Genomic DNA, 10,718 nt, shown 5'->3' with positions numbered 1-10,718 from the left:
GGAAGGTGCTGAAGATGACACCAATAAAACAGTACAAGAGCATTTTAGATCTCTTCAAGCATTCTTACATGTGAAGTCTTTTCCCAAAAATTATGGTTTCCCCTTAAGCTATTGGTTTCATCACTTGGTATATGATATATGTTCCTTTATCTTCTACACACACCACACTGGGCTCTAACTTAATGGGTGGGATATGGGACTGAATTTGTTACCTTCTTTGAAAAAAAAAAACAAAACAAAACACAAAACAAAACAACTAAAAAAAGCACCAACATCCATCTAAAAAAAAACCACAGTATCATTTTTCCCTTTTACTCCCAAATACTAAACTTAACCCAAGCTTGGAGGTTTCATCTTTTCAGTGGCAACACCTATGCATCTAGGCTAGCCTTCCTCCATGGGCTGGGAGAGAAAAGAGAAGTTATGTCCAGTAGCAAAGAGGATTACAAAAATATACACATTTTGGGGGAGAAGAGGAAGGCAGAACCTAGAGTCTGAACTCTGCTCAGGACAGTGGCATTTGTAGTGTCCTCTCCAAAATGCTTTCACTACCAGTGCTGGTGGCTCCTCTTCTTTGTTTCATTATACATAATCCTTCCCTGTGGAGGGAGCATTTTTTGGATAGCCTCGAGTGGGTGGATATGAAGTTTCCCTCCTTGGACAGGAACAGCAGAGGAAGGCTCCCCCAAGGATGGCCAGAGAAGCAGCTGCCCAACCTATGAAGAGAGCTGATCCAAACTCAAATCTGCAGAAGGAGGAAGAAAGAGAGTGAGTTCTGCAAGTAATGCCTCTGGATTACAGTGTTAGCATGTTCACACAAAGCAGAAAGAAGCTGAAACTGGAATGAAAGTAACTTCCTGCAAAGCAGCAGTTTGGAGCAACACAAGTTTCAGCTGACCCTCAAAAGCCCAGAGCTTTGTAGCCTGGGTTGGACCAGTCTGCCAGCTCACCCTGCACAGCTACACCAGGGCCAAGCTTTGCACAAACAAGGCCTTAGCATTTAGTGGAGGAAGAATGCACAAGTTGCAGCAGTTAGGTCTCTGGCAGGGATGCTGCCTTAAAACAAAGCCAAGACTTAGAATCAATATGGATGATGAGATCTGGTCATAATGCTCTTTCTGCACAGTTTGAAGCCAACTCAGCTAGTTCAGGAAATTCCCTTCTTTGTTTTGAGCCACTGCTACTCAAAACTAAGCCCTATGAGCATTTGTCATGCTATACTACAGTGCTGGATCAAATGAGTCAGTACCTGGTGTTGACAGGGGTGAAAGGGTCATAAAAGGCTCGAGCCACTCTGTTGCCATACCATGATGTGGCCACCAGTGCTGCCAAACCTGCACATGAAAGGAACACAGTATCATGAGCTACTGAAAAAAAGAACCCAACCACCAAAAATCACTTCAAAAATGTATAGAGGAAGCAGATCTGGAAAGATGCTGAGCTGCTGCTGCTAGCCTGGAAAGTTCTGGCCTATTACTCAGGCTGATTAGGGGAGAAATTAAAGGACTTGATGTCACCCAGTTACATTGCACCAAAAGCAAGACTGCTGATAGCCTTTCACTGAAGCATGGTCTACCTGGTTAAACTCAGCTCTGCTAATAGAAACAGAAGGCATACAATCTATATTAAGTATAATGCTAGTGTCAGAGACCTATTTGATGCCTCAGATAGCCAGCAGTGGCTGTGCCAACATCCACTAGGGAATTCCCAGCCCAGTATGCTCTTGGAGACTTGACAGAAACCTTCCCTGTCCTCTCACACCCCACACAAGATAAATGCTGCTTAGGAAATAGCAGTTAACACTAAGCATCCATATGGTACCAACCTGCAATGATGAAGAGCACCCCACCAAAGACTGCCATCCGCATCTTCTTCACCTGGTCATCTTCCATGCACTTCATGCATTTCATGCCAGTCACAGAAACAAATACAGCCACAAGGCCCAGGAGTATTGCAGCCACCATCAAAGCCCGAGTGGCCTGCAGACTGCCTAGAAGACATCAGAATTCGAGTTACCAAAAAGAAAACTCAAGGTACAAATATAAACTCGAATTACAGGGCTCAGAAACCTTGTGTCAAAATACTCTGCTCCTTATCGCACGGGATACAACCAAGCAAGACATTCTTTTTCAGCTTTAAGCTCCCAGAGACTGTCATGCATCAGGATCAGAGCTCTCAGGCTCTTCTAAAATGCATGGCAAACAAGGGCATGCAGCTTTTGGCAGGAAATGACCTGGGAATTGCCCTCAGACATCTTTTGTTCCTCCATCATTTGAATCCCAATTGGAAGGACATATCTGCTTATCAAAAGAAGTATTCAGATTTAGGCCCTACCTTGACAAAGCATTTAAGCATGCTTTAATATGAATAGTGTCATACATATGAATAGTCCCACAGCAGACAGACAGCAAGGCTCCTTTATTGCTCAGCACTTCCAAAAACCTGTCTTTTATACAAATACCTCAGGGGTGATTTAGGTATTTTTGTGCTAAATCTTCGGTTTGAGTCCCAAAGGGTACAAAAACACAACTGCAACAGACTAAGTATTTTCCCAGAGGAATGAAAAATAGTTGTTGGGGTTTTTATTCCTACCTAAAATATTTACCTTATTAAACTCAAATATATTCGAACGTTTTAAGAGCCTTTTGTGCTTTAAAAGTTGGAGCAGGGGATGATGGCTCCCTTAGGCAAGGGCTGTATTTACCAGGGTCAGTGTACTTTATCCAAGATTTGGCTTTGTATTGGCTCCTGAGGACATACATGCCCTATGTACATGAGCTAATGAATTCAGATTTTCTTGATACCGAAAGAAAAGAAAATGATGGTATAAATTAAGTCATTACTGAAAAGCACTCATGTGACTGAACACCTGAATGGCAGAGAAATAAAAGCCTGAGCTTTACCGCCTGGCAAATCAAGTTCGTTTGAACAGCATGGATTTTAATAAGCAGCCCTGTTAAGACCTGGAACAAACAAATCAAAGGGAGAAACTCCCAGGAGTACGCTGTAACCAAGGCAAATGTGTCCCCTGGCAGAAGGCTATCAGGCAGCAACACATGTACAGTTCTAGCAAGTATCACTAGAATCTATTTGCAGGTCTGGAGTTCACTCTTCAAAGCACACTGACCACATTCTGCTAGAGCTCTGTAAAATACTTCAAGCTTGGACAACTACAGCTGCAAGATTTCAGCTTATAATAGTGCACCTGCAAACTCAGTTAGCACTGGTCTGGTGAACCCATCAGAGCCTGGAGCACAGAGGAGTTCAAATCCAATACTGACCAGGAGGGTAGCACAGCCACACACCTATCCTCTGCAGCTCTATTGCACTGTGCCTGTCCCACAGCACTGCCTGTGCAGGAAAAGCCTGGTGACCCACACCAAGAACAGCTGTTGGACCCACTGCTAGTGCTGCTTTAAAATGGATCTGGATCTGCCTTTACACACAACCTTATTGTCCTGTAACTGGATTATGAAACCATTTACAAACAAAACAAAAAGCAATATTCAGAGCAATAGAAAGGACACTCCTTTTAAAAGACTCTTGGCTTTCTTGGGGAAAAAAAACCCACAATCAGCCTGGCTAGATGACATCTCTCATTTCCTTCAAATGGGAAGGTGACAAACTTCCCCACCATCCAGGTGTTAACCAAAACCCATCTGCTGCGTTGATTGCTGAAACCCTTTACAAAGCCATTAATCACAACAGCCCTATCCAACCCCATTTTAAACAGCTTTACCTCCAGTGTCAGAGATCACACTCTAAACTCCTGGCTTGCAGAAATTATGCCAATTTTCAGAAATACCTTAGCTGAGAGGTTACCAACCCAGGCAACCGATTCAGTTGGCATACACTTACGGCTAAATTGTGCATTACAGCAGCTCTGGAGAGGTCAATGGCTGAACACTAGTTCACCATTGCATGGGAAAGGACATTTTCTTCAGAGGTATCAAATCAGTTTCATCAAATCCACAGAAAGATGGCCTTTCTGTAGAAATTACTATGTAGGAGAGGGAGTCCTTTCATGAAGGTGAAAACAGGAAACATTTTCCCAAACATCTAAAAAACTAGTTATAAGGGTGGGAAGAGACCTCTCACCTTCAAATACAGTATTAAGGAACAAGCAAGATGATGCTTCAAAATGTTTCTGTGACCTCAGAAGACCTAGCTATGAAACCTGCTAAAATCTCAATGTGTTTTAACTGGATACACACCCTGACAGCTTTGCAGTAGTTGTTTAATAAAAAGCAAGCACTGTGAGCACTTCCTAGGGTCACCCACTTTCAGCAGTGGACCCTGGAGGGACATTCCCTGGTGTCCTCATCCCTCCTTTATGTATGGCTCCATGGCATAAGAGGACAGAAGCACTTAGGAAGCTTGCAGTAGGGCAGAGAACCAGCTTGGGGCATTTTCCTTTATCCCACGGAGCTTATATGTAACATGACTGTATCACCCAACTATCCTCCCCTCTGCCCAACCCAGCTGCCCCATGCTCATATCTCGTGTTGGGAGACAGGGCTTTTGTCTTCCTACCACTTTTGCAATGTGTGCAGTACACCAACCGTAGTTAATCATCATACAAACTATTAGTTATTAAGTACACATTAACAACCACGTTGTCAAGAGAAGCTGCACATCCAGCAGCTGGGAAAGCTAGTTTAATAATAGTTCTGTTGTGCAGAGGTCTTTCCAAGTGCTTTAAAAAAAAATCCCCAATGATAGAAGTAGGATATTGTCTTAACCTGCTAAACAGGACTGGCTACCAACAGAGAGAAGTACTCCACAGCAATTTCACTTTACAACTTCCATCGCATTAGAGAGAAACAGGACTTCCCCCACACTCCTTGCTGCTTCAACTCTCTCCCCAACAGAACAGGCAGCACAATGCTTGTAGCCTCCCACACCATACACCATAGCTTTCCGAAAGACCAGCAGTCTCAGGAGCCCTTGGGGGGAAAAAAAAAGTCCTGTACAAAGCGAGACAAACTGGCCTGGCACCCAAAACCAGCTGTCAGGTGGCAACAGTATTTTGACAATATCAACCACTATTAACAAACCTTTTGTTTGCTGGTTAGTAATGAGAAAACTGACCTGAAAAGCCTATAGCAACAATACCGAAGAACAGAGGCTTAAAGCTACTGGGGTTTAGTTTGTTGACAAAAACGTGAATTCTGCAAGCCACAGAAAACTCTGCAAGTCCCCAAAAATGACACAGCAGTTCACACTGGTTTCACTTTAATGAAACTCCCTTTTTAAAAGCAAGCAAACAGTTCTGGCTTCTTTTCAGTGGGTTTGGGCATAAACTACATGGTAGAGCTTATCTGAAGCGCCTACCTATATAACTTTTTTCCTTCCCACAACTACCATTACCTGACAGGAATAAGTACTGGCAACTGCTTGGTTTATGTATTATATACATATAAACTACTTCAGCATGTTTGAGGATATTTTTCTGTAATTGCATTTCTTTCTTTCTTCTGTTATGTCAACTACATCACACAAAAGCTGTTGGGAAAGCACCATGGGATTTTTGTAATGCCCGTTTGTTATGCAAAATTGCTGTAATGGCTCTGTGTGCAGATTATTTTCTGATAGGGATGATGCCCATTGACTGCCTTGTTTGTGTTTAAACTATGGACTTTTCCTTCCCTTCCCATGTGCCTCCATGCAGCCAAATAACACGTGAAACAGGTGCTCTGCAGCTATCTCTAATCTCTGACAGGAAAGTTCCCCAGAAGTTACAAGCACCCCTGTAGTTTAGTGAGCATGTTACACCATCGACCTCCAAGAGAAGTCAGCTGCCTTCAAAGCCTTCCCACTGGGATTTCATGAAAGCTGAATCTCCTGGAAGGAGAGTGATCTGAGACCCTGCTGTTCTGCCCTGCCCATGTGAAAGTTCTTTGCAGCAGGCAAGGGAACGAAGATCTGAGCAAGCAGGAACAGCTTCAGAGGTAGCCAGCAAACCACTCACACTTTGCAGTCATTTTGACTGGACACAAAAGCCTGGCGGCTTTCAACCCCCTTACCAACTTCTGCAAAGAGCTTGCACACTCACCACCACCAGGTATTCCAGTCTGCCCTCCTTCAAAGCATCTCCCCACAAGTCTAAAAGACTGCAGAGGAATCTGGGCAGGACACAAACTCAGAGAGGTTCGTGTTTCTTGCCAAAATGGAAAGGCTAGAACGCCCTCACTGCATGCCCAGTACTAAAGGGGCAACTTCATTGGTACTCTGCCTACCCCACAGCAAATAAGGTTCAATTGTCTCCTGCGGTCAAACAGCAGAGAAAGCTTCCTGGTACAAAAGGGAACACCCAGTACCACAATTGACAGATTCCTGGTCAGAGGAGACCTGGGCAGCCTGTTTTCTCACAAAGCCTGGAAATTCTCTTACCAAGAGATTTAGTAAGAGAGTCGCACTAGCTCCTAAAGCTGCTTAGAAGCTGCATGTAGAGCAACAAAGTCAGTTTATTGCAACAGAATTTCATCCCCTCTTGCAGACACAACAGGGCACCACACAAGAACAGTCTAGGTGGCATTCCAAGTAACCCTCTACACCTTCTGAAAGCACAAATGAAACTGTTTTATCACTTGATCATTATTTTTCATGAGGAAGGAACAGGGATTGAGAAACATGGGAGCAAATTAACTCTTAACCCACATGAAAGCACAGATAGCAGCAGGTTCTACCTGCTTACTCCAGATCTAAAGATGGAGAGGTAACAAACTATTTGGACACATTCGTCCCTCCCTGGGCCACCCTCCCAACTCCCCCACCATCAATAACCTGAGCATGAACTCTTCCATTCCCCCACCCATCCACTTCCCCAGCTCCTGGAACAGGCTCAGCCAGAGAGGTAAAGATGGAGGAGGAAAGACTCCACATTTCAGTGATGCTGTTTGAGCATCCAAACCCTTGTTTATTTTCTGGGCTAGGGCACAAAGGCTCATTGTGGATGTACTAGGTTTGGTGATAAGAGTAGCAGACGAGTCTCAGCTTGTCTCAAATGCAGAACCTCTCCCAGCAAAACCAAACAGGGCAACGAGTATCTTCAGCTAGAACAGTCTAGACAGAACCCTGGAAAACTGCTTTCAAGAGGAGAGTGTGGTTAAGTGGGGCTGAAACCTTCCAGAGACAGGTACCACGAGCCCCTTTGCCTCCCGTCTGAGACCATCTCCCTGAGACCCCAGAGGTGCACAAATCTCAACTAAGCTCCATGGACGATGCTGGAGGGCTACAAGAACAATGCTGAGGCTGTGCAATAAAGCCTTGTTGCAAGGGTGGCTTTTGTTGCCTGTGTGTCTGCATGTGGCCACGCACTGCTTTTCACGTAAGCCAGCAAAACGCAGCCTTTCTATTGCCTGAATAGGAGCACTGACATAAGCCCTCAGCTGAACGCAGCTGCGGGAGAAATGCCAGCATGGGTGCACTCCAGCAGCGTGGCCACACGGGAAGCTGGATGCCCCTCAGTTGGCTGATGGTGCTTATCAGCTGGTGCCAATCCCAGCTCCAACGTGCAGCATCAGTCCAAGCAGCCAACCACTAACACATCTAGAGGAACAGCAATAGCTACTAACTAGCTAGCAAAGCTTTCCAGCATCCCCACAACCATGAATTACTGCAGGTGTGAGGAGAGTCAGTCCTTTCTACAGGGACAAAATAATTACAGATCTGAGCCTCTCCCATTCATGCATGAGGCTCTGATGTGTGGCTCAGAGCAATCAGGGCACATGAAGCTCTGCCACAAAAGCATGGGCAGGCAGAAGTTTCTCTGGCTTCATAACTGTACCACCTTCAGCACAACACAAGCAAACCCAGTAAGAGAGCTCTTACTGCACAGCTGCACCTGTCCCAGGGCGCGGCTATTGCATGGAGTGTAAACGGGTTTCTTTCACACCTCCACCCGAAACGATACTGCTGGTCCCTGCTTATTAGGCTGCTAAGACCAGGCAGGGAAAACAGGAACTAAGTTCATAGGCATGGTCTGCTTTCAAGCAGGAAAGACACAACCTAAGCAAGCTAGGGTATGAGAGAAGGGAGTCCTTTAATGCTCTCTGGCTTTACCAACGAGGAAAACTTTTCTCTGAGATTTCCGTATTTCGTGGACCAGGGACTCTGTAAGTACAGAAAAGATCACAAGAGCTCAGCCTTGGCTCCTGCCACCTCACACCTCTCCATAGTCCTGGGAAGAGAAGAGCCCTTATTGTTTGCAGGACAAAGGCGAGGGGGAGCAGCAGGTTTTCAGCGCTCAGCCATGAATGGGCCGAGTCTGGAGGTCCTGGGGCAGGTTTTCAGAAGCCTGTTCAAGCCAGGCTCCGCGGAAGATTCTGCAGGCAGGTCTCATTTACAGCACAATGGGTTGCAGCTACACAGCCCCAGAGGCAAGTTTACCTTTCGCAACCCACCCAGGGGGTGGCTGGAGATTCCTCAGCACTTTTGGCATCTTCCTCCTCCCCCCCCCCAGTCCAAGATAAGAAGCTTGAAGCTGAGCTTATACATAATTACTACTCAAACCGCCCCAGACTCTATGCTTAGCCCAGCCCTGATTACCCTGCAGCCTGTTAGTGCTATGTGAGTGCTCTCCCCAGGAGAGCAATTAACGCCTCTGTCAGCTGCTGGGCCCACGAGTGTCCGGGGCCAGGGAGCAGCACTGGCTGACGTGGGCTAGCGATGAACGTGAGGCTCGGGATGTCCGACTTCACTGCGCGACACAGAGGAAGGGTTTGGTGGCGATTTAAATCGGGGATACTCCCAATGGTCCTTGGTTTATGTGAAAGCGTCTGCCCATTCCTTCGGGAAAGAGAAGGTGACCGAGGTGGTAATTATTATTTTATTAATTAGGGAGGGATAAAGCTTTTCCAAGACATTAGTGAAATCGGGATGTGAGGAGGGATATTGAGAAAGGATGGGGTTTGGATTTTGTGTTCGGTTATGGTTTGTGTGGGGGTTTTTTGTAAGCTCCTTTGGGTGTCATAAGTTATATGCTCCAGTGCTCTAGAAACAGTCCTCAACCGGGGTCCAGCTCGGCTTGACTGCCCCAAGTGATACGCCAGCAAGCCAGATCCTGTATATATGAGATAGTTTCACCGTCCCAGGACAAGAGAAGAGACTTAATCAGCCTTGATGTACGGGTCTGCCTAAAAACTTCAAGCAGTGCTACCTGGGCAAGAGTCCAGCACACCTGCCAGCCCTTTGCTTAAGAGCCCCACGAGAATACCAGCGATTTTCTCAGAGAACAGAAAACCAAACCGGTCAAACGAAACCAGGCAAACGCAAAAAGGGTCCCTGCTCTAAACGTCCATCTCAACACAGCTGATGAACTCTGCTCCCTGCTGAGCCATGCCTAGCGAACAGTAAACTTCTACAGCCAAGAGTTCTTTCTCACACAACACACGCGAGGATATGACCCTTTCCCCTCGGGACCTCTGTCAGGGGAAACGGGCAGCCGGCGTACCGACATGGGTTGCAGGACGGCTCCAGCTCCCTCCTAGGTACTGGCCCACCAAGCCACCCCGCCCCGGGACGCAGTGTCGCCGCGGACTGCGCCCCTGATGCTCCGCGGGCGCTCCGCGGAGAGTCACGGAGGCGGCAGGGAGAGGCACCATAGGAGCCCCAACGGGAGAGAGAGTGACCTCGACCCCGTACCTTCCAACACCGAAAGGGCAGGTAGCGTGAGACAGAGACCTTGAGACCCGATAGCACGGGTGCTAAGCGGGATACGGGACACACGGGCAGCCACTGCCACTCTTCCTCAGCACTTTAGCCCAAGCTCCAGCATGACCGACACCAGCGCGGTGGTAATGACCCCACGGGACCGGCAGCCTTAGCTCCGACCACAGACGGATTGAGGCGGAGGGGATGACCTCGTCGGGACAGCCACCCGCAAGCCCAACAGGATGAGCACCCCAACACCGCAAACCGTAGCTCCGACTTACTCTCCAGCTTCAGCAGTGAGTCGTACACCTTGCACTGGATCTGCCCCGTGCTCTGCATGGCGCACGACATCCACAGCCCCTCGTAGAGTGCCTGGGCCGTGACGATGTTGTCCCCCGCGTAGGATGCCATCTTCCACTGGGGCATGGCGGTGCTGATGATGATGCCGATCCAGCCCAGGAAGGCCAGCACGAAGCCCAGGAGCTGCAATCCCCCGCTGGCCATGTCTGAAGCGGGGGCGGGGCGCGGAGGGTCGCTGCGAGGGTCGCGAAGGAGCGCTCCCAGCTCCGCGCGCCGCACTACCGCCCGCGCGCCGACCCGTGCCCCTTTTAAAGCCGCGCAAAGCGCGCCCCCTGGCGGCCGCCCCCCAGCCCCGCCCCGCGGGGGTTTCCGCGGCGGGACGCGGCCCTTCGCAGAAACCGGTCCCGCTCCACACCAGTCTTCCTCCACCTGCCCTGGCTGCTGCTGCTACGTCCACAGCACAGCCTTCGCTGGAGTACAGCGATACCCCTGTGGCGAGGGGGGCACCCAAGTGCCCCTCTTGAAGGTGGTCTCCTCCTTAAGGGTTTCGCCCCGACCCACTGCCTCTACCGTCCACCCTCCCCCTTGATGTCTTTGGAAAAATGGCTGGTGGCACTGTCCGCCCTGTCCCCCACGGAGCGTGCCAGGGGATGCTTTAGCACCCGTAAAGGTTTTGGCACCTCCAAAAAGTGATCTGGTTGTGCTCGCAGGTCTCCTCGCTTCTAGAGCTGGGCATTGAGAGCATGAACCCAGCCCCTCACCTT

At 48.3% G+C, this 10,718-nt stretch overlaps 1 protein-coding gene across 1 annotated transcript; it reads right to left on the bottom strand.

Annotated features, from left to right (window-relative positions):
• Nucleotides 1-265: 265 nt before the first annotated feature.
• Nucleotides 266-10,237, bottom strand: CLDN1 (claudin 1). Its single transcript, XM_009901031.2, has 4 exons — nt 9,936-10,237; nt 1,826-1,990; nt 1,250-1,334; nt 266-745 (listed from the first exon to the last, which is right to left on the bottom strand). The coding sequence occupies exons 1-4, from the start codon at nt 10,156-10,158 to the stop codon at nt 583-585; spliced, it is 636 nt and encodes a 211-aa protein (XP_009899333.1). The 5' UTR covers nt 10,159-10,237; the 3' UTR covers nt 266-582.
• Nucleotides 10,238-10,718: the final 481 nt, after the last annotated feature.

This window comes from Dryobates pubescens, chromosome 13 (assembly GCF_014839835.1).
Source record: "Dryobates pubescens isolate bDryPub1 chromosome 13, bDryPub1.pri, whole genome shotgun sequence".
Taxonomy (NCBI): Eukaryota; Metazoa; Chordata; class Aves; order Piciformes; family Picidae; genus Dryobates; species Dryobates pubescens.
Note: the sequence above shows the minus strand (reverse complement) of the source record. Positions and strands in the feature narration are given on the sequence as shown.